At 40.0% G+C, this 23,539-nt stretch overlaps 1 protein-coding gene across 2 annotated transcripts in view; it reads left to right on the top strand.

Moving 5' to 3' along the window:
- The window catches only part of plxna1a (plexin A1a), a 201,384-nt gene that overhangs the window by 19,951 nt on the left and 157,894 nt on the right, over nt 1–23,539 (top strand). For both annotated transcript variants that reach the window (XM_084428130.1, XM_084428129.1), the window contains exons 2-3: nt 3,021–4,408; nt 20,358–20,540. In XM_084428130.1, the coding sequence (XP_084284256.1) occupies nt 3,221–4,408; nt 20,358–20,540 (1,371 nt within the window). In that variant the 5' untranslated portion in view covers nt 3,021–3,220. The remainder of the gene's footprint in view (nt 1–3,020; nt 4,409–20,357; nt 20,541–23,539) is intronic.

The following is a 23,539-nucleotide window of genomic DNA, read 5'->3' as shown; positions in this document are numbered from 1 at the left end:
TACATAAATTGTATCTATTGCGGATTTTCTTTTATTATGCAGTTCAGAATCTGTTTTCATGTTTAGACACCTGATAATAGTGGTGGTAATTAATTGTAGGTAGGCAGAAGGACTGAAAGAGAGCTGAGCAAAAGATGGACAAAAAAGATATACAGACAGGCAGAATTAATGAATGACAAACAGAAAGAATAAAGATTTCAAGACAGACAGACAGACAGACATAAAGACAGAAGCAGAATCATAAAGAAAGCCCAGCTTGTGTGTGTTTGTGGATTAAGGCCTCTATGTATTGATGTATGTGAGTGTGTCTGCGTGCTTGTAATAGAAAGCAGATCCTGCTATGCAGAGCCTCTCTGGGTGGTTTAGTTGTGGCCATCACAGTCCTGCATGCTTTCTACCCCACAATGCTCAGCGATGTGACCTCCATGTTAAAGAGGCGCTCTGTATAAATTTGCTTAAGTATGAGGTGCCGTTTTCATGGCTTGTGCTGTAATTTATGTGCCACAAGCAATAAATCATCGTGGATACCTTGGTCCTGCCAGCCATTTTCCTAGCCAGGCAGGTTTTGCTATCCTGAAGGTGCCATGCAACTCCCATACCTCCTCTAATTGATTCATCCAATTTCACCTTTATCCTTGGTGTGGGCCTTTTTGGAGCAAGTGGGTGGGATATCCTAATTGCTCTATCCCACGCAAATAGCATTGCTGTGCAGTATTATAAATTGCAGCACATGTATATATTTTGCTGAATTTTCAGTATATTATAGTCTCTCTCTCTCTCTCTCTCTCTCTCTCTCTTATTTTTCTTTTCATTTACTGAGTTAAAATAAGTGGACACTTGGATCTGCGTTTAAGCAGTTTCTGCCATCTCATTAGCATATCTTTGTCCCAGATAAGTCAAAACTCTGACAGCTTTGTTTTTTATAGTTGATAATGGGTCAGGTGCAGCACTGATAAATTCAATTTTAAGTGTGTTTAGTTAGTTACTTGGTTATTTATAGGCAATTTTTCTGTGTTTTTACTGCTGGGAATTAGCTTTGACAGTGTCCCTGTATCACAGAGCCAAAAAGCACCTAGCAGTGCTGACTCTGAGTCAGTTGAGCTGAGAAGAGCTCAGCTGTGATGATCAATACAGCGGAGAGAAATTTGGACCCCTGTCAGCACACTACATTGCACAGCAAATACGGTGAAACGGTATAAACTAAAAATAGCTGAAAATCTGACTTGTTTAGAAGATATTCTTTCTGAGTGCCTCCAATTACGCTGTTTTTGTTTATCGTATTTTTTTTCTTCTTTTCTTTGGAATTGTTTCAGTGCCTTTTCTTTAATTCCAATATTGCATGCACTTGCAAAATCTATTGATACTTTAAAAACTCTGTCTTATTGCAGACTTACTCTGAATCTCTCTCTCTCTCTCTTTTTTTTTTTCAACAATTATTTAAAAGTAAAAAGTCTTGTGCATTCCTGTTGTTCAAAGAGTAGGACATGGTGCTAGCAATGCCAAGGACATGGATTTGATTCCCAGGAAGTTGTTTGGCTAAATGCATCTGCCAACTGTATAAATGTAATAAAAAAAAAATAAATAAAAAAAAATACTTTTTTTTATACTTTTGAGAATATCAATACAGTGTCAACAAAATTGCTCAAATGTTCACTGATGCCTCATTACAATAATTGATACATTTTAATTAAAATACTTTTTACAAAAAAAAGAAAAGAAAACTGTTACCTTTTTGTCTTTGTCCAAATTATCAACTAAAATGACTAAAACATATTGAATAAGTTTTCCTCCCATGCTGCAGATTGTGATGTGTATCAGATTGTCCTACAGCATGGCTCTTTAACTCCAGTGCTGAAGGGCCAGTGTCCTGATGAGTTTAGCACTAACCCTAAACAAAACATACCTGAACAAGCTAATCAAGGTGTTACTTTACTTGCAAATCACAGACAGGTGGGTTAAATTGGGATTGATACTAAAGCTTGCAGGACACTGGCACTCATGGACTGGAGCTGAAGAGCCCTGTCCTACAGTATATGATGTTTGCTGATGTATGAGTTTTTGCCAGCATGTGTATCTGCTTTCTTGCACAGTTGTTTCGTAGCCTTGCGCATGACAGTCAGCCCACAGTATGCCTCACAGCATTGAGCGGTGAATGAGACCCAGAGGCAGTCTCCTCGCTCAATAGTCTTGTGAAGTGAGATAAATGTCATCTGAGATACAATGATTCTTCTGTTTTGAACACTGGAGAAGGTCACAGCAGCAGACAGTCCCTGCTGCTGGCTAGATGAGAGGCCTGATATTGCCCTTGTTTAAGTGGTTTTGCACTCTGAGGATGTAGCTGGACACCCAGAGCTCCTCTTCATCACCCATGATCACATGAATGTCATTAGACTTTCAATTAGAACAAATTTGATGGATTGTCTCTCTTTCCGCAGCCCTGTGGTCGAGCCAAGAGGGCGTGTTGTCTGTACTGTGGTATTTTAAAATCAGAACGCTTTCCCGCAGTTCAAGGAAAGTACTTTTGTTTTATGCGGGGTCAACTTGAATGGCTTCTTTGAGCAAGCGTGAGGAAATGAGAGCGTTTATTGCTGATGCTTCTGAGCTTATGGTGTTCTTCAAGGTGAATTGGTAAACCAGTCTACAGTTATGGCATCACTTACTCGTTCCTCATTCCTCACCTCCCCTACTCTCTCCTACTCTATTCTCGCTCCTTTGCTTCCCTTTTGTGCCAGCTGAGTTGGCACAGACTGTGTGAAATATTTAAGGGCACAGCAGGTCTATCAGACGAGTTCTCAGTGTGGAGTTTGTGGAGTGCACTGCTGTCTGCAAGCTTGACACACTCATTAAATGTTGTATAGGATTCCACCCAGGGCCCCACTGTGAGATATTTATGTTTATGTATTATGGGTTATTTTTTTCTTTTGGGCAGGCAGAACTTTTAAACTCTAGTCAAATCAATAGACAATGTTCTATTCAGTTTTTTTTTCTAGCACTCATGATGTGTTTTTCTACCCTTGCAGGGCTAGCGGCCATGGCGCTGCAGATGATGGTGTAGACGACAGCTCCGTGCAGAGAGAGAGAGAGCAGAGAGGACACTGGGTCAATAAGTTGCTCTCCTCAACATAGACTGACAGACGCTGTCCAGGTTTTTTCCAGGCCCAGGATCAGAAAGGTGAACAGATCACCTGGCCTACAGCTTCCTCTCAGAAAGATATTAAAAATGCTGCCGTATGGGAGGAGGCCCCTTCCCGCCTCTACTTGTGAGGCTTTCCTCCTCCTTTTCTTCCTCTCGTTCCTCCCTCAACATGGGGGGCTCGAGGTTAACCTCTCTTCCTTCCGAAACTTCATCCCACCAGAGGGAGGGCTTACGCATTTGGTCGTCCATAACAAAACGGGTGAAGTCTACGTTGGTGCTGTCAATTGGATCTACAAGCTCTCCAGCAACCTGACCAAGCTCCGAAGCCATGTTACCGGCCCTGTGGTGGATAATGAGAAATGTTACCCACCACCTGGTGTTCAGTCTTGCCCTCACGAGCTATCACAGACTAGCAATGTCAACAAGCTGTTGCTTCTGGATTCAGGGCAGAACAGGCTCATTGCATGTGGAAGCACCTCGCAGGGTATATGCCAGTTCCTCAGACTGGATGACCTCTTCAAACTGGGTGAGCCGCATCACCGCAAGGAGCACTACCTTTCCAGTGTGTCCGAGGCTGGCACTATGTCAGGAGTGGTTATTAGTGGAACCCAAGGTGAAGACAGCGGAAAACTGTTTGTAGGTACACCCATCGAAGGAAAATCAGAGTACTTCCCGACTCTCTCCAGTCGTAAGCTGATGGCTAATGAGGAGAATGCTGAAATGTTCAGCTTTGTCTACCAGGATGAGTTTGTCTCCTCACAGCTCAAGATTCCATCCGACACCCTTTCCAAGTTCCCTACCTTTGATATCTACTACGTCTATGGCTTCAACAGTGAGCAGTTCATCTACTACCTAACTCTCCAACTGGACACCCAACTCACCTCGCCGGATGCCAGTGGTGAACAATTCTTCACCTCCAAGATTGTCCGCCTCTGTGTGGATGACCCCAAGTTCTACTCCTACGTGGAGTTTCCTATTGGCTGTACCAAGGATGGTGTGGAATATCGATTGGTTCAAGACGCCTACCTCAGTCGGCCTGGTGCCAAGCTGGCACGGTCGTTGGGCATTTCTGAACAGGAAGAGGTGCTGTTTACTGTTTTTGCTCAGGGCCAAAAAAACCGGTCGAAGCCACCGAAAGAATCCGCCCTGTGCCTGTTTACACTGCGTAAAATCAAGGAAAAGATTAAGGAGAGGATCCAATCCTGCTACCGGGGTGAAGGTAAACTGTCCCTACCCTGGCTCCTCAACAAGGAACTGAACTGCATCAACTCAGTAAGTCACACTTACTAACTATATTGTTTGTTACACTTTATTTCAATAGTCCACTTTAGACATTCTGCTTACTATTAGTAACTATGCAAATACATGTCACCTAACTCTTATTAATTTGCAACTACATCTCAACTAACTCTCAACAATATTAGTAGACAGTTAGGTAGGGTTATGGTTTGTAGAATTAGTCGACATGTACTTGTACATGTTGATTTTAGTCTTGACTTGTTTGCAAATTAATTGAAGTAACTTAAGTCCCCCAACGCGGTCCCAGTGTTGATGGGTGTTGTAGCAATCAATACATTCATTATAGTACACATGTTATTTTCGAATCATTGGTGTGGTAAAGCAGTTGGGAATGTCTTGTCCGTGTGCATGGATGCAGGCCCTGAGAATCTCAATGTTGCTTAACAGGGAAACCCTCAGATTAACTAGCCTAGCCACATCATTAGCTCAGTCTATAGGATTAGTACCCTGTCACCCTCTTGCCACATGTGTCCATTTCCTCAAGTGCTAATTGATTTAAACTCTTAAAGTTGTCCTGTCTTTGTTGTCCAATTCCTCTTGGGACCTTTGTTCGAGTGTCAGAACAATGTGGACAGCCACAGAGAGGTTAGCGTGCAGGCACATAGTTGCTAATCAACAGCATTCTTAGCTGCACTCTCTACATAGGCCCTCGTAGGAAAAAGCCAAGCTGGCTGTTCTACACAGAACACAATGCTCTAGCACAGAATGAGGGGATTATTCCCTGAGAACAGCCCAAATCCTCCCTTCTATTTTATGTGCAGCATGTTCCTGGGTGATTCGACTTTACTCAGACATACAAGAGGAAACACATTTTGGCTGATGGATCGAGTCAGAGACTTGTGAGAGTAATAAAAAATAGAAGGATGGAGATTGTTATTATGAAAGAAAGGAAGATGAAGGGGAGGCAGGCAGATAAGGATCGAGAAAGTGTTCTGGCTTCTCATGTAGTATTATGATATATTTTGATGCAGTCTCAGTAATGTAGTTATTGTTTCACAATTCTCATGCCATGACACCTAATCTACAGTATTTTGTCATAGCACTAGTGGGTTATGAATTATTACATTTCAACGACAACTTTTATTAAATGCCCCAAATGAGAAAACATAATATTTGCTTCAGTTTATAACGGCAATATCTGCTCTGATCAAACGTTTAGTAGCACATACATCAAAGCTCTAAAATTCAAACTAGGCAGTAATTTATTTTACCATCCATCAAATGCTGAATAGTAATCACTATCAGACTATATATCACAGTTAAAGAGACCTGCTGTTTTTCAGCTGTCATAGTCTCTCTTTCAAAAGCAGGTTTGGTTGAGAATTTTTTTACTTTATTATTTTATTTTAAATACTTGATATTGTAATAAAAGTTGTTCATTAAAACAGGGAGAAAGAGAACAGGGAGACTAATGCTGTTGCATTAGTTGTTTAAGAAGATGGTCTTACTTCTGCTGTGTCCATGTTAAAGGGATAGCTCACCCAAAAATAAAAATACTGCAATTTACTCATGTCATTCCAAACCTGTATGCATTTTTCTCATACAGGAAAAGATATTTAGAAAAATGTTGGGATCCAAACAACATTGGGCCACATTTGGGGACTTTTATTTTGTAAGGAGACAGTTTTCAAAATATCTTTTGTGTCCTACAGAAGAAAGCAATGTATACATGTTTGAAAATGACTTTTTTTGAAGGTGAACTATCCCCTGTTGCTCTGTCATGAAATAATCTGAAAGACTACTTTTAATGTAATGCCTGCTGTTGCAGTGTAATGCTTATTTGTGCTACGCTTTGAATTGGCTTCTGACACATTTTGGAAATTACATTTGTGTTCATGTACATGCTTAATGTGTTTGGGCCTTACTTTGCCTCCTGCATAGACTTAACAGTTGCTTTTATAGTGCATTGTGGGTAGTGTAAACCATATGCTCTAACCTATAATGCAGAATTTGAGGGTGGAATGGCCACAGTGGTAGACTCCGTCGACGAATAACTGACAGTGGCATTAACGATAATAACTGCTGCCATTATAATAACGGGCCTGGAGCAATCTGCCTTGGTAATGACGACGGCACGGCTGGCTGAATTGGATGAAAAGATAACGCTCTGAGGGTCCTCCACCGGCAAGGAGCTTCCAGCTTATGAATAATTCACCCTCACTCACCTTGTGTTATTCATTTATAGCCCATCACAATCAGCGCATGATCAAAAATCCCTCTGCCTCCGCGCTCTGCTTACAAGCAATTAATGTTGTCATTTTCCAATCACAAAGCACACTTTCATAATTCAGAAGGCTTTAGGGGAGATACACACGCAGGCAGACAGACGACGAGAGATGCGTGCAATCAGACAGACAGACAGACAGACAGTAAGCGCTTTTGACGTCTTTCTTCTGCCCACCTGTCCCATTGCTCATGGTAAAGCTATGCATATATGGAAATGAGAACCCGTACATGATGGTGCTTGATTACCATCTGCTATACTGTGTTGCAATCCATCAAGGATACGACAGCAGAGTCAAATAATAATTACACACCGATTCTCTTCTCTATTCTGCTTTTTTATCAAGGCTGGCAGTGGAACTTTTCCACTGTAATTCAGTTCTTTGGCCTTTTCTTTAAAAAAATGACTTTTATAATGGACACTTTTGTTCATACACAGCAAGGGCTTCTAAAATGATTCAATAAAACATTAGGATGCAGCATTTTGAGGCGCCATGCATTTGGAAGAAGACTGATTTTGTACTTTGCTGCCAAAGTTGTCTATTCAGATGCTGATGCGAGTCTTTCTTATATTTTCAAACCTATTGATCTGCGGGATATTGAGATTATTCTGCTGGATTGCGTCTTTCCGTCTATTTCCATGCGACTTGCGCGGCAGACTCTCCCTCAAATGTTTCGATTTTATGGCGGCTGTAACAACCGAGGAACTTTTAAAAGTTCCAGGTCACCTTCTGTGCCAGATGCAAGCTGGTTTCTAACCATCTGAATTGTGCCCGTAAAAAAAAAAAAAGAGAAAGAAAAGGGGGTGGGGGTGGCAAAACAAAAACGTATTAGCATTGCTAATGAGTTTTTATGTGTGTCCACAGATGATATTAATGAGCACAACAACGGCAATACATTTCCGTACTTGAAACCAGTGTGAATCGCCTTCTCGGGAGAACATCTCGTCATTATTGAACGACTTTTAGCTGATTCTGTCTGTGGCACTGAGACAAATTGTTGTTTAACTGATGAACGAAAATACACCAGGACCGACTCCTTACCCTTTGCTGCTTTACATAATTACATTATCACTTATCTCGGTTGATCACTTGCCTGGTGATTTTGATTGCTAGCAGTTATCCTTCTAGTGTTCAGTTCTGTTTTTCCCTCAGACTGACGGCTGAAAGATTTTCTGTCTTGTCTTTTAATCTCAGATGCTATTGAAAACTTCCCAGATGAAAGACTTTGTGATTTTAATCATGACATTGAATATCATTTGCTTGCTGTTGGTGTTCACTTCAGTTCTTTCTGACTCCCTGAGGAACTGCTCAAGGAAATGAGAGAACAAGTCCACGCGGGACCTTTTCACGGACAGGCAAAAAAGATATTGTACTGGATTACACTTTAATGGCTTCCCATCTGTGCCTCCTTCCCTGCAGGGTATTGATCAGAGATGACTGGATATTGAAAAATCATATAGATGAAACTATATCCACCTCAATAGCCTCGGGGCTAATCGTTTTTCCATAGTCTTATTTATTGTGCTTCGGAGCACAGGTTTGAGATTAAGGGAATCCTTTGTCGATTTTTCTTTTTTAAAGGGGAAACAATGAAAGAAAATTGACTGTAAATATCTATTCATTCCAAATGGGTGCACCAATACCTTTTCAGAGACCAAGAATGAGTACAGATACTTTCTACATAATTTGGTAGTTGCTGATATTGTGGAGAACCAACCAGAAATTACAGGGAGAAAGTGGTGGAACCGAAACTGGGTTATACAAGAACATGATCTCGGTATCCGATAGTAGTATCGTATCACTGCGTCCCTGTGTGGATGTTCCCATTGTGAATGTGCTTATAATGGGGCGCAATTTGCATTCCTTGGTTCTTTGTAGCCTTAACATACGCTATTCAGATCAAACGAGGCCTTGTGAGCGGCCAAATAAAGTGTAGACAACTGTATGAGCTCTCTGTGATGGTAATTTTAAATCAATAAGTCAGCCAGTTAACTGGGTAGTAAGAAAAATGACTAACCCCCCTCCCACCCCCCATCCAAGCCTTTCACATGGCGACTATGTGTGTAGGTTGCAAATCTCTTAACAGGTCATGCTTGGAGTGCTCCCCATCTAATTGTCGGTGTAATTATTTATTGATGTGTGTTTGTGTGGGAGCCGCGTATGGAGTGTGTGTGGGATGGTAGGTGGTTGTGATCAAGAGCGCAGTGTGTGTTTGTGGGTGTGCGCTTATGTGCGGCACTATTTGCCAGGCTGCGCATGCAGCTGTATTTGTTGTTTCATGTGGTGGTGGGCAATGGGATGGATCCAAAAAACATTAGTCTATTTCATATTCCACAAAGGCTTAAAAAACATCCGCATACACAAGCTGGGAAAAGCCAGTTACACCTTCCCTGCTGAAAAGACCTGCTTAGATTTAACCAGCATGCATTTGCAGGCTAGTTGGTTTTGGTTTGGTTCTGTTGAGCCGGTCAGCCATCACTTTTTCCAATGGTTAGCTATTTAAGAAGGCAAGTGGGGACACTTTCCATAAATATTAGTGTTAAAGCCATATATTTTTTTTTTTTATGAAAATAAATATATTTTAAATGTAGTCAATATTTCATCATGTCATATTTAGTCAGTAACAGGCAATTTTACGTCAAATTTTTATCTTTTTATTTTATTTTATTTTTTAGTATGTTTTAATTGTTTAACTGTCATTTTTGACTTTAACCATATTTCTCAGTGATTTTTATTGTCGAAATCAACTATGATCAACCTTGTTTGTCCTGGAGCAACATTCCTATCAACCAAACTTATTTTATTGTTAACCTTTGGTTTAAGGGTTGAACAACTTATCAGATAGTCATAGCCCTTTGATTTTAGTTTTAAGTTAGGGTTAGGAGGATGGCATTTGATTATTGATCTAGGAATGGTTTGTACTTGACATCACGTTCACAGGTCTTTAAATCATTGGTGAACCACAATCAAAAATGTTGCTGATTAAGCTATTTAAGAAGGCTGAACGCTAGTGCTTTCACCAAGTATAATATGTTTTTGGATCAGCGTCTTGTTGGTTGCGTGAAAAAATTCCTGTCAACCAGTGAGATTTTCGGGTTAATGATGGGGTTTGGTTTTTAGCTTAAACAACATTCTTATTAATAATTTAGCTTTGCCGTATGATTTTAAGGGTAGGTTAAGATTAGAGTTGAGACTATTTGACTAGAATGTTGTTCTAGGAACATTGCATACAGTACTTGGCAACAACATGTTCACAGGTCTTTCAGCGGGGTTGGAGAACTACAATCCGTCTCGAGATTATGCAGGAAAAGCTCAGCAATAATCTTGTGATTTCCATGAATACTTGTTAAATCATTGTGAGTAATGGCCAGCCACTTTTGGTAAGCACATTTCCGAGCATAACTAGCATGACCTGGAAAGAAAGATGGTGAACCACTTTTGAAAGGACAAAACCATTCCTCATTCCTGGCACTTCGACCCAAGCTGGAGATCCTTTGGGAGTTTTGTGACACTCCGAAGAGGTCACGGTGGCTTTTAGAACTTTATTATTATGTTTTTTTTTTTTTTCTCTTCAAGCTAGCTGTTGTCTGAAATGTTTCTAGCAGGCTCTCTCGAGTCCACATGTAATGAGGGGGTGTATGATTAGATGATGGAGCATTACTGGACGCTGAGGTCAGAGATTCCAGGAAAACATAAATTGTTTTGGGTGCATAATGAGGGTTGGATGTCCCTTTTGGGTGCCATCACAACCTTGCAACTTGTGTTTTTAGGGGGTGGATCCAGTGTATTTAGACAGAAAAATTCTAATAGCTAATGGAAACCAACAGTTACAGCTTCAGATGCCAAAATGACTGTGCTCTTTGTTCATGTGAGTGGGGGAAAACAGCTTTAAGGCTTTGTTGATTGTGGGTTTGAATAGACAATGTTTGTGATTCAAGTACCTTCATCTGATGTTGGACATTTAAAGCCCTGATATTGCTCCTGGGAGACATTTGCTGATAACCATGATACAGTACATTTAGCAAATGAGCCTGTAGATGCAATTTGATTCTTTCATTGATATTTTCTACCGAACAGATTATTTTTGTTTTTTTCATTTTCCCACCAAAAGCTAGATCTGATCAGCTAGACACCAGCTGGATCTGATCCGCAACAGCAGTGGCCCCAAAACATATTTGGACACTAAAGCCAGGGTTTTTCCAACTTTTTGATGTCAAGGACCACTTCTGTGTACTAGGTTGGAAACCATAATTAAAATATCATAAGTATCATATTATGCTAAATAAAAAAATGTTCACTGTACTGAAGTTTAAAATATGAATCTAAATAATATTCATATATTTAAAAATACTGTATTAAAATATTATACTTCAGTGTATTTTTAATTCCTTTAAAATATATGAACCTGAAGACAATTATTTTTAATTTATTTGTATAGTACTTTTGCATAGTAAATATTTAAGTCGTTTATACATTTGTGTATTTTTTTCCCCTCTCAAATTTTCATAGTCCCACTATGAGGATTATAAGACCCGTTTAAACCCCCGAACTTAAGCCACACATACAAATGTATGAATGTTTTTAAAGTATGTGATAAAATATCAAACCAGTGGCAAATGGTGTGTGTATATTAGCAGTGTCAAAAATAAATAAACAGTTTAAATGGCAATTTTCTGTTTGCCAAGAAAATAAAATGGATGCTGCCTTAATCACATCAAAATAGTTTTAACATATTAATTGCAGAAATTAAAATGTTATTTTTGACAGCCATAATACATGCATGCACACGCACGTACGCATGCACACACTCACACACACTGATATTGAGAAAAGCTCTAGCATCATTTGTTTACAGATGCTGCATGATTTGATTTTGTTATGTAATACAATGACAATTACACAAGTCAGATAAGTGTCAAAATGCTTTTTGGTGGCAATTCATTGTTTTCCTGTCTGGTCATGAATTATTGTATCTTTTGCAGGGGTCACCAGAGGCAATTTTTCTTGCGTGGACTTAGAATGCATATAAATTGGCATCAGGCAATTTCACAGCATGCTAAACATTATGTTAGCTTGATCAGGGCTCTTTAGCATAGTGCTGTTGGAAGCTCGCAGGCTCACCATGCTGAGTCTTGGAGTGCCGTTTCCAGTTTTTCTTCTTGAGCGGGCGTCAAACGGCAGACTCACATTCTCTCAATGTTATGTCCCTCTTATGGCCTTGTTGTCGAAGAGAACGCGCCCAGCGGGGCCTCCAATGGCTACCATAGAGCCGCTGAATGGAAACTAATGAAATCGCTCATTGCTTTCTCATGTACTCGCGCACAACAGAGATGTATCTCAGATCTCATTACTCTGTAGCTGTATGTGAACGTAGCTTAGCAGAGCTCTTGAATACAGATGATTCCAGCCGGAAATGCAGCACGCTCTTGGGAGAAAGTCTGTGTCTGCGCTGTAATTGGATTAGTGTTTATGGGATGCTTAATTTTAGATTATGTAGATTATAATCTGATGATTTTGCTGGGACAACAATGTTAAAAGCCTCAGATCAGCTTCGTGAGCTTAGAGATCAGACGCGCACACAGGCTTGCGCGTATGACTCACAGCATTTGGTTAACAGTCAAGAGCTTGTTATTCAGACTAAATATAATAGTCGCATGTGTAATGAAAATACATTAAACAATCAAAAACACGTAAATGCAAAAATATGTTGAATAAGACATTATATGAAAATATATGTAAAATAATTCTTACTGTTATTTGTGAAAATGTTTTGCAGATATGAATGCTGTAGAAGAATTCACAAGTTAAGAGTTTTATGTAACTTTAAAATTGTTTCATTCTTTTATTAACCTATTAGATATAATATGATGCAACTATTAGATTGACATAGATTATAATGAAAAACTTTCATTCATGTTTTTAGGTTTAACATATGGTATTGTTTTTTGGTCATTTAACCCGATGCTTTATTTGTTCTTTATGTATTTTGTATTTAAATCCTAACGACACTCAGACAAACCGAGATCCAAATAATTACACACGTGCACGGGTATATACACACAGAGTGTTTCGGCACACGTTTAAGTTCACTGGAATCTTAATGGGAAACGATCAGGCAGGAAGTGGGTCAGTAATGTTGAGAAATTGGCCTAAATTGCATTTCCTACCCTGCATATTAAGAATAGGACCAGCTGCTTTCAATGGAAGCTCTGAAAGGCCTGAAGTCTGAGCGTGCCAAACATACGTGTGATCGTGCAAATCATTCAGCCTCTACAGGTTGTTTCTCATGAGAGGCAGTGCAGATTTGGGGATGCCGTGCCAAACTATTTGTTCTGTTATCCTAATCTGAACCGTATGAAGACTGTAGATCACACTGCTCTCAAATATACTGACAAACTGGGAAAATCTCAGGGAAAATGTGTGTGTGGGATTCTGGGCCATATTTTAACACAAAATCAAAAGAAAAAATGATTTTGCATGATTTGCTGCTGAACACAAAAGAAGATATTAAATTAACTGACAAACAGTTGCTGGAAACCAAACAGTTGCTGGTCCTCATTGACTTCCATAATATTTTTTCCCCTCATACTATGGAAGTCAATGGGGTTCATCAACTGTTTGGTTGACCATATTCTTCAAAATATCTTCTTTTGTGTTCAGCAGAAGAAAGAAATTCATACATGTCTGGAACAACTTGAGAGTGAGTAAATTATGACAATTTTTTTTGGGGGGGAACTATCCCTTTAAATGATGCCACAATTCAAATAATTCAATGCTCCTCCAATAGGCTTTTTATTCCCCAATTATAATTGCTAAACTATGACCTGGGAAAGTTCTTGACAGGTTTTATGAGATTTACCCAACTAACAAAAAAACTGTCTCTGCTTTCATATGGAAGCATTTTTGTACCTTTGCTCTCCTATTCAGTTTATGTTGATTTATAGATCAGTGAAATGCATAATCGCTTAACCTCCGTGTTAGAGAGAGAGAGACCGTGAAACAGAGAGAGCACAAGTGTTGTGCATGTGTGTTCTGTCTGTGCCAGATGCCATGGGGCCGAGAGCAGGTCATGGGCAGTCTCATAATCAGGCCTCTGTGCTCTGCTTGGAAATGTGTTTGCGTTGTGAGGCGCTGGTCTGAGGAATCTGTATGTGCGATCGTGAACAGGCTGTGTCTGGGGGTGCGTGTGCGGTGTCAGGTCAGTGGTGAGGAGATATGAACATCTGTCCCACAGCTTTTGCCTGCTGCTAGTTAAATGACACAAGCGCACACGTTACACATTAGCACATGTGTGCGGCTCAGAGTTGCACTTGCCTCCTTCAGTCAGCCTTATGATATTATACATAGCCTCTGCTCTAGAAGGCACGCACCCCAAGCAGCGTTCATGGGCATCCATCCATCCATCCATCCATCCATCCATCCATCCATCCATCCATCCATCCATCCATCCATCCATCCATCCATCCATCCATCCATCCATCCATCCATCCATCCATCCATCCATCCATCCATCCATCCATCCATCCATCCATCCATCCATCCATCCATCCATCCATCCATCCATCCATCCATCCATCCATCCATCCATCCATCCATCCATCCATCCATCCATCCATCCATCCATCCATCCATCCATCCATCCATCCATCCATCCATCCATCCATCCATCCATCCATCCATCCATCCTTATGCAGGTATAATTTTTTTGGCCATGTTGTTATAGTTTTGGAACAAACTCATTTAAACCTTCCCCGAGTGCTACAAGGATTGTTTTCGAGAAAGAACTAGTCGCTGGATTTGGCCAAATTTTCAAGGGACCTGATATCAGATCTTTGAAACATATTCAAAAGTTTTATTTAGTTAATGAGACTCTTGAGCGCATCTAGTTTTTAGGTTTTGCTATCAAATGGTCATTATGCCAGATTATGACCACAAGTTTGACTGTTAGACTACACAGGACATAACTCTCCTTCACTCTCTCTTAAGTCTATAAATCACCATTTTAATATCATCATTTTGAGGGGTATTTTTTAAATATACAGCTTTAATTCCAAATCAGTCCAGAAGATCAGCGGTGCACACTTCTCCTCTGCTCTCCGCTGATATTTTCCAGTGCCTCCATGCAGTGAACACCTGCTCTCACTCCACGACAGTCTCATGCAGACGTTATAAAGTCAAACAATAAAGATCACGAGTGCCTTTTTTAATGCCAGACGAGGGGCTGGAGTGAAAGGGGAATGGAGACTGAGAGAGAGAGAGAGAGAGAGAGAGAGAGAGAGAGAGAGAGAGAGTCCACAGGTGATTAAAGGTGAAAACGTAGACTGATAAATCGCTCTGACTTACAGCCATGCCGAGGGTATTGGGTAAACAGCAGAACCACAATGCAGGTGAATGTGAGAGTGTATTATTATGGGTGTGAATGTGTGTTTGATTATACATTTGTCTGTATAAACCACCATTTGCAATTCAGCTTTGATCACAGGAATAATTGGATTGCAAAATATACAAAAATACAGTTATTTAAAATGTACTAATATTTCACAATATTACTGTTTTTACTGTATTTTGATCAAATAAATGCATCCCAAATACCGACCTTAATTTTTTGAATGATAGTGTACATGTGTTTTTTTTATGACCTCATGTTAATTGAGAGATTAACTAAACTTTTAAAACAGTTGACCATTTACAATGAATTAGAGACAAAAATATATATAAAAAAAGATTAAAATGGGGAAAAACTGTAAATGGTGAGTAAAATAAAACGTCAACTACACATGTGCGATGTGATTTTTCACAGAATGAACATTAGCGTCTAGCTAAGCCCCGAGACCTCCAGTGTTGCTACCAGTTGAGCTACATGAAAGTCATAGCATTTTCCTTAATCAAATGACGGGACAGACAACCTAAATACATTACGTCCTACTAAAGGACTTTAGATTGAGGGTCAATAGGATTGCTTAGTGGAAGCAGCTTTATAAATAACACCATTATATAAAGCTGAACGACAGCTCATGATGGCCATGCTAATATGACGTGTATTTTTAGATAAGCCTCAGATGCTTTGGGAATCTGTGATGTTCTCCTGTCTAATGCTGTTAATGCCAGAGAGAGCAGCAGAGAGAGTGCCTGAATTCTGGCTCGCTTTAGCGCAAGCACCATTAAGACCCAATTAGAGAGCCTCCATTGGCTGTTTGAAAGAAACAAAGGGCAAACGGCTGAGCCGCTGCATTTCCACCATCACCAATCAAAACAGGAGGCTGGCAGCCTGCCATCCCTCCACTCATCTCTCGCTCTCTCTCTTTCTCTTAGGCCATGCGTCCAAAGATTTTGGCAGCCTCTCTTTATCTTCATTTATGTGTTCCACCATCTACAAACACATTTAAGGAGAAGCACACACAAAGACACGCATCAACACAAACACGTTTAAGGACAATCGAGCACATGCACCCGCGTAAAACAAACACACTCGCACATGGCTGCCCACCTTGGTGCATACCTGAGTGTAAACAAATAAGGATTCATGTTGAACACAAATGAGCGTGCTTTATAGACACTTAACAGCAACGAGTCTTAAAAAGACAGACAGTTATTGTTATTTTATTATATTTTTTCATTAAATTGATCAAAAGTGACACTGAAGATATTTAAAATGTAACAAAAGATTTTTATTTAATTAATGCTTTAATAAATGTAATACATACATTTAATAAAAGCAAATAATGCAGCCTTGGTGAGCATAAGAGACAATAACATAAACATTTTTAATGTTTCCAAATTGATGTGTGTGTATGTATATATATGTATATGTAAAAAAAATAAAAAAATAAAATTTTATATATATATATATATATATATACACACATATATTTACACACATACATTTTTATATATATGTATATGTATATATGTGTGTATATATATATATATATATATATATATATATATGTATGTATATGTGTGTGTGTGTGTGTGTGTGTGTGTGTGTGTGTATGTATGTATGTATGTATGTATGTATTTCTCTTAAGCTCACCAAGGCTGGAGTTATTTGCATATACATACACACACACATATATATCTATATACATATACATACATACAGTATATGTCTCAGACCATACATATTAATAATGAATAACCAAATGTTATGCAAATAAATATGAACGAATAACCGAAGTCAAATCCCTTTTGGTATTTTTGTGATAGCCAAGACTGACGTCTGAATCCATTGTGTTAAAAATGGAACATAGTCAAATTGTGTATAAGCACAACTGTATTTATCTCTCTAAAAGAGGACTGAGAACTTTGTATCTCTCTTGTGTATGTTCTCCCAAAGTACCTGGTCTATCAGGTGTCTGTCTCTCTGGATCAGGCCTGCGGCATCTCTGAAACATGCTGCCAGATTAACCCTTTGAGACATGTCCATCACATCCCCTTCTGTCAAATCCTGCCTCCCTCATCGATCCCTAAGGCTATCATTGGACGGATGGAGAGAGAGAGGCAGGAAAAGAAAGAGATGGACTGATAGAGGATGGAGTTGGATCGTGTCTGCTTTGAGATCGATCAGATGGTGTTACGATAAGACATCAGGATTACAGCTGCTCTCTGAGGTGTGCGTGTGTGTGTGTGTGAGCATAGGTGGGTTGGCATCACAATCCTCTTTCCCACTGGTCTGCATTGGGTCACTTGAAATCAGGTGCTTAGTCATCAGCTAAACTGAATCAACCAGGCATTACTCAGAATTGTGGGTAATATTTGTGCTTCACATAAGAGGGCATTGTTTTTATTAGATAATACATTTACACAACAGCTTCCTTGTCTTATACCTTCCATGCTGTTGAGGGGGTATTTTTAGACTTTAGACAGATTTACTGCAACTTAAAGGGATAGTTAACCAAAACTGAACAGTCTGTTGTTATTTACTCTCCCTCATGTCGTTCCAAACCTGTAGGACTTACTTTATTCTGTGGAAGACTTTTTTGTTTTTGGTGAATAGGGGCCTTTTCCGTGTAATGAAACTGATTGAGGACTGATTCTGTTAAGCTCCAAAATGACCAAAAATGTACCATCAAATCACCATAACTTACAGCTTAAATGACTCATGTGTTATATTCCAAGTCTTTTGAAATCATGTGATAGTTTTTTGATGTGGAACAGGCCAAAAGTCTAAGTCATTATTTACTGAAGCGATGCACTGTAGCTCTCCTTAGCATAAGAAAAGTAATCATGTCTGATTAGTGAATCAATTGTCTCTTAGAATCAAATCTTTACAGCAAATCAGATGATAGTTCAACCCACTGACTCAGCGATTCAGTGAGCAAGCAGTCAACCTCTCCCCTGAGGGGAGTTTTATCAGTCGCTAGCAATAATTTCTGTCTGTTCCTCATAAAAACTATTGTATGACTTCAGCAAACTTGGAATATAATGCACAAGCTGTATGAATCACTTTTATAATACTTTTATGGTGCTTTTTGGAGCTTGACAGCACTAGTCCTCATCATGTTTTGTTTTCCAGAAAAATAGTCATACTGCTTTGGAACAGCATGTCTATGTCTTTAAGGTCAGCTTGAAACATCCTTCTGAATTCCGAAATGAGTAAATAATACATTTAGAATTTAGTAGGTTTTAGATTGGTTGTTGACATGAGAACAATTGTTGGGGAAAATCATCATGTAGAGTCAGTTTTGATCTTCAGTGGCAGCAGCACAGATGGGTTCTTTTAAGTTTTTGTTGTTCATGCTCTCTGAGTGAATTCTGAGGCATCTCCTTCCTGTCCAGCCTGTCAGAGGCATTTCGGCCCCCTTCCATCTCAGCTGTCATCCCCCTTGCATTCCACGGATATTGAAGATGACAGTCTCAGTCCAGCCCAAGAAACTGTGGTCGCATGGTGTCTGTCTTTAACTTGTTAACATGCCTGTGTCTCTTAACGCCCTGCTTCGAATTAGAAATTGATGGGAGAGATGAGATTCCTTTTCGGGTCAGGACACCCGTCGCCTCCCTTTTTCTCCCACCCAAAACATTCTGCACTGGACTCATTCCTCCTTTCTGTAGTCCACATTGTTTAGTCATCTTTCCCTCTCCCTTTGCTCCAAAATGAGGCTGTAATTTGAGTTAAGAAGGGTAAAAAGAAGAAATCTATATGAGGCATACTAGAGAATCTCTGATAGATATGCATCACTGCCACACTCGGTCACTGGCTATGGGTGACTGCCCTGTTATTTCTGCAGTTTTCAAATGGGGTGCTGAATAGGAGGCAAAAGCAATACATTTCAGCAGAGTTTAAATGTGCTTGTTTAGTGATGTAGCTGTATACATATGTAGCATTTTCTCATGAAGTAACCCCTTTAAATTAATTAAGAATTGAACTGAGATTGCTTTATAAAATTTCAATTCCTGAATGTAATTTGAGGTAGCCAACATTTTAATTTGCAATGTAAGGAAGAAGACTCAAAATAAATCAGAAGAACACTTCCTTTCCCAGAATTGCAGAAGTGTTGAATTGCAATTCAGTACATTCACCTTCCTGTTTATTCCAGATCAACTTCCTGTGATATTTAAATTCTTTAAATCTGAATTTTGCACACCCTAATGCACTGGGGCAATGCCATTATCCAGGTAGGACTCATCCACTCGGTACATGCCATTAGTCGTAGTTTGTCCCCGCGACCTTGTCTTTGCCAGCACTTTTCAAGCTTTGCTAACGCAAGTGGTATTTCCAGCATCATTGGTTGGCTTTCATTAACCGCCATTACCAGCGTCATTAACTCTGCCAACATAATGTTTCCTCATCTAACTGAGAATAACACCTAGCGGCAATAACTGCGAATGGTGAGCAACAAACGTTTTCTCTCAGGAGATGAGTCCAGCTCATACCTGAGTGCAGGCCGATTGTAATTACAGTAGGTGCATGATGGTCGGTGTAACCCAGACGGTCGCTAACCTTGGGGATGCACTTGGTCTGTTTGTCCAATCCCCTTCTGTTCGTTCTATTTACAGAGCAAATATCGGCATCTCCCATGGGGTTTGGGAAGAACATGCTCTCTTGTGTTGTAGGGCACAGCTCTGGTCCACTACAGTGTTCGGGAGCCTGAATATCCTTCCCGCTGCCTGGAACGGGTCATCCTTGGCAGCAGTGGCACCCCTCGCTGGGTGAAAGATGAGGGGCACCGTTGGGCAGCAATGCGGTGCAGTAGGGGTCATGGCCACTTTTGTCTCTACTAATGAGTCCAGTCTGTCGTCCAGAAAAAGAGAGGACGTCTCCCGGGACACTTTGTGCATTGTGTGGTCGTCTTTGTGTGGGACTATTAGGGATTGTTTGTGCATAAGGCATTGAATTGCAAGGCATTGTGTGCGACATTTGATGTTGGCCATGTCCACGCTAGCAGTTTTACCGTACAAAGGAGTTAAGAGCTGAGAATGATTTTCCCTCAGGTCCTCTATATTTTCCGACGTTCTTCTAGCAGCACAAGCACAAGGACTCATCCTGCGATATATCTGTATGAGTGTGGGCCTCTGGCTGATTCATTAGCACAGAAAATACAGTATATGGCCTTTAATGACCCAAAGGAATATCAAGCAATGGATTGGTATTGCAGAAGATTAAGACGAGTGAAAATGCCATACCGGGCACCATCGCTCCCAACACCCACTCACTAACTTCTTTAATAACTCTGCCTTTTTCTTATCTCTCCCCACAGCCTCTGCAGATAGATGACAACTTTTGTGGACAGGACTTCAACCAGCCTCTAGGGGGCACCACTACGATCGAGGGGGTCCCTTTGTTCCTGGACAAAGACGATGGGATGACATCAGTGGCGGCGTATGATTATCGCGGGCACACCGTAGCCTTCACCGGCACCCGTAGCGGCAGGATGAAGAAGGTGAGTCGCATGCTTAATTTTTGGTTTTGGAGGTAATGCGATTGTACATGTTCATTTGAGGTCGGATGCTGATGTTCGTAAAGGTTTTGGTATGGTGTCTTTGTCAGACAGAAATAATGTTGTGGTTGAAAGGGACAATAGAGTAGAATGGAATAGAATGTTTTTTTTTTTTTTTGGTTTTATATACAGTACATAGTACAGTATATCATAATATATTTTCATCATTGGACTCAGTGATTTCAGTTTTTATGGTGTTTACATGGTATCCCAAGGTACTTCAAAATTAAGTGGTACAGTATATTTTTTTGTTAGTGATTTACATGATTACCCTGGGTAAAAAAAAAAACCTTGGTTTTGAACACTAATACAACATTTTTATTCTTTAAAATATTTCACAGTTTTTCACATACCATATGAGATGTAGAAATCATTCAGTACCATGGTTTATATCAAAGTACCAAGGTAATACCATCAGATACCATCAGTGAATCTTGGTACAGCCACAGTGCTGTTTTATTATTTGTATTAGACTACTAAAAGTCAGGCACATTTGCTCTCAAGAATATGAAAACCAGCCACATGCACACACACACTTCTACACAAACGTGCTTGTGCTGAAGTATGCAGTAATCCTGTCTCAGTCCTTGTATATGACCCCGGTGTGATGTCTAAACCGCTGGCTGGATATAGGTTGTGCGCGGGGGTGGTGAGGGGGGATCAGCGGATGTCGAGTGATATCCCATGATCGGAATCACATTTCTCCTCCACCTTGCTCTTCCTGTAGCGGCCCCAAGTTGGACAGCACTGCCTGTGTCATTAGACAGAAATCAATGGCCCGTGTGCACATACACTGTGTGTGTCTAGGTTCCAAATGAGGTTAAAGCTAGAAAGGTGTATGTACATATGTTGATGGCACGTGTCAGTTAATTGAGTACCAATCTTGTTCCTGCTCCTTTCGTTGTTCGACCACCTCAGTCAATCTTGTTCCTTTGCAGAGCCTTAGCCAAATATGTCTGAGCCCTCAAGAGCCGTAAGAGATGGACCAGCTCTGGATCTTGGATGTGTGTTTGTGCCGGCGGTGCTGTTTTATTGCTATTCATTTAGTGCTAAAGTGTGGGTCTGGCCCTAATGAAATGTAAAGCTGTAGTCTATTGACGTGGGCTCATTGTAATTCCTCTAGTATTTCAGTTGCTGCGAGGCCTTATTGATTCATCTGTATGAATATATAATCAGGGGCCTAAATCTTAGTGGCTGCAGACAGCTGTACGAGTGTGTGTGAGTGAGAATGTTTGTGAAGCAAAGACCCATGATGGGCTGTTAGACTGCGACATGGAAGACTGTTTGGTTCAGTTGTAGCTACAGTCAGTATCTATCTATCTATCTATCTATCTATCTATCTATCTATCTATCTATCTATCTATCTATCTATCTATCTATCTATCTATCTATCTATCTATCTATCTATCTATCTATCTATCTCTCTCTCTCTCTCTCTCTCTCTCTCTCTCTCTCTCTCTCTCTCTCTCTCTCTCTCTCTATCTATCTCTAGTATTACTATCCATCTCTCTCTATTCCCATCAAAGATTTTTATTTAGCCCAAAAAAAAAAAAAAAAAAGGTTTAGCGCAATCAAACCGTTTCACTTTAGCACAAAAATTCTATATCCATACTTCAAATGTCACAAAAATTACATAAAAAAAAAACATTTTGTCAAGAAAAAGGGCTTTATCCACAAATAAATGTGATGGCACATGACAGAATCAGCCTACAGCCTACATTCTCTGTAATGTTCAAAGTTGCATTAAATCATGTCATATTCATATTATTCAAATGTATATAAAATAATGTTATGGCAATTTCTATTTGGTAATTTATTTGGTAATTATCGTACTTATTTTTGTAATTTTGTCTATTTTCTTTTTTTTGATTACATATCTTAAATTGATGTTCCTTTTATTTTGTAATGTTGTAAGTTAATAAATTTTTTGATAATTATATATACACGTATATTATGCAGGTGGGTTTTGTAGAGTGAGAAGGCGGCGAGAGTTATGCATGTATGTATGTATGTATGTATGTATGTATGTATGTATGTATGTATGTGTTTATGAGATGCATTGTGTGACCCTGCTATGAAATGTGCACCAATGCACACAGGAAGTCAATGTCAGTGATTTTATAGAATCCGCTACTGGGGTTCACGGGAGTGAAAATATCCATAAAAAATCCTCTATGCATAAATATGTCTGCATTCTTGACATCAGCTTTACCCTGCAACCTCAAGCATCAGCTTGTCTGACTCTAAATTGAAGACAACAGCTAATAAAGCGGCTTAAAAATGCGTTGGATGAGACTATTTGTTCGCAAACTGAGTCGAAACTATCTGAATCAGAACTCCTATATATCTGTATGCGACGGCAGAGTTCATGTGCTAACCGTCATGTGGTCATTCCTAATGTGTCTTTTCAGCCCTGAGCTTGCAGCTTGTGGCGGCTGGAAATTAAGGTGCTTGTGAATAACTAGTCATTCACGTTCCTGTCATGTCCACCTACCCACCTCTGCAGGTCTGATCCGCAAGTCCTAAGAAAGATCTCCCTTGGTGAAGCTAAATGCTGGTGGAGGGCTACAGGTCACTTATCATTTAGCACGTTAGCGTGGCTAATTAGCATGTTAGCGCAGCCACACGTGTACCCCCCTCCACTGCTGAAATGTCACTTTAATTAAGAAGCATGATCTGATTTGAGCTAATTTGCCGAGCGAATGGTAATTACAGATAACATTTGGAAGCAATGAGCAAGAAGGAAGGCTTGTGGGGTGGGTGGGGGTGGTGTTGTGGCGGCAGGAAGTGATTTCTCCTTGTGGAAATCTCGCCTGATTGAGAACGATTAATGATTGACAACATCTTGTAGTCCTTGGCGGGAATGTCGGAAGCCGTGATTGGTGGCAGTGATTAGGGAGCGTGCTGTATAGAACGGAACGAATCCTCAGAAGTTCGTTGCA

The sequence above is a fragment of the Rutilus rutilus genome (assembly GCF_951802725.1).
Source record: "Rutilus rutilus genome assembly, chromosome: 13".
In the NCBI taxonomy this organism is placed as follows: domain Eukaryota; kingdom Metazoa; phylum Chordata; class Actinopteri; order Cypriniformes; family Leuciscidae; genus Rutilus; species Rutilus rutilus.
This window is presented reverse-complemented; position numbering and strand designations above follow the sequence as displayed.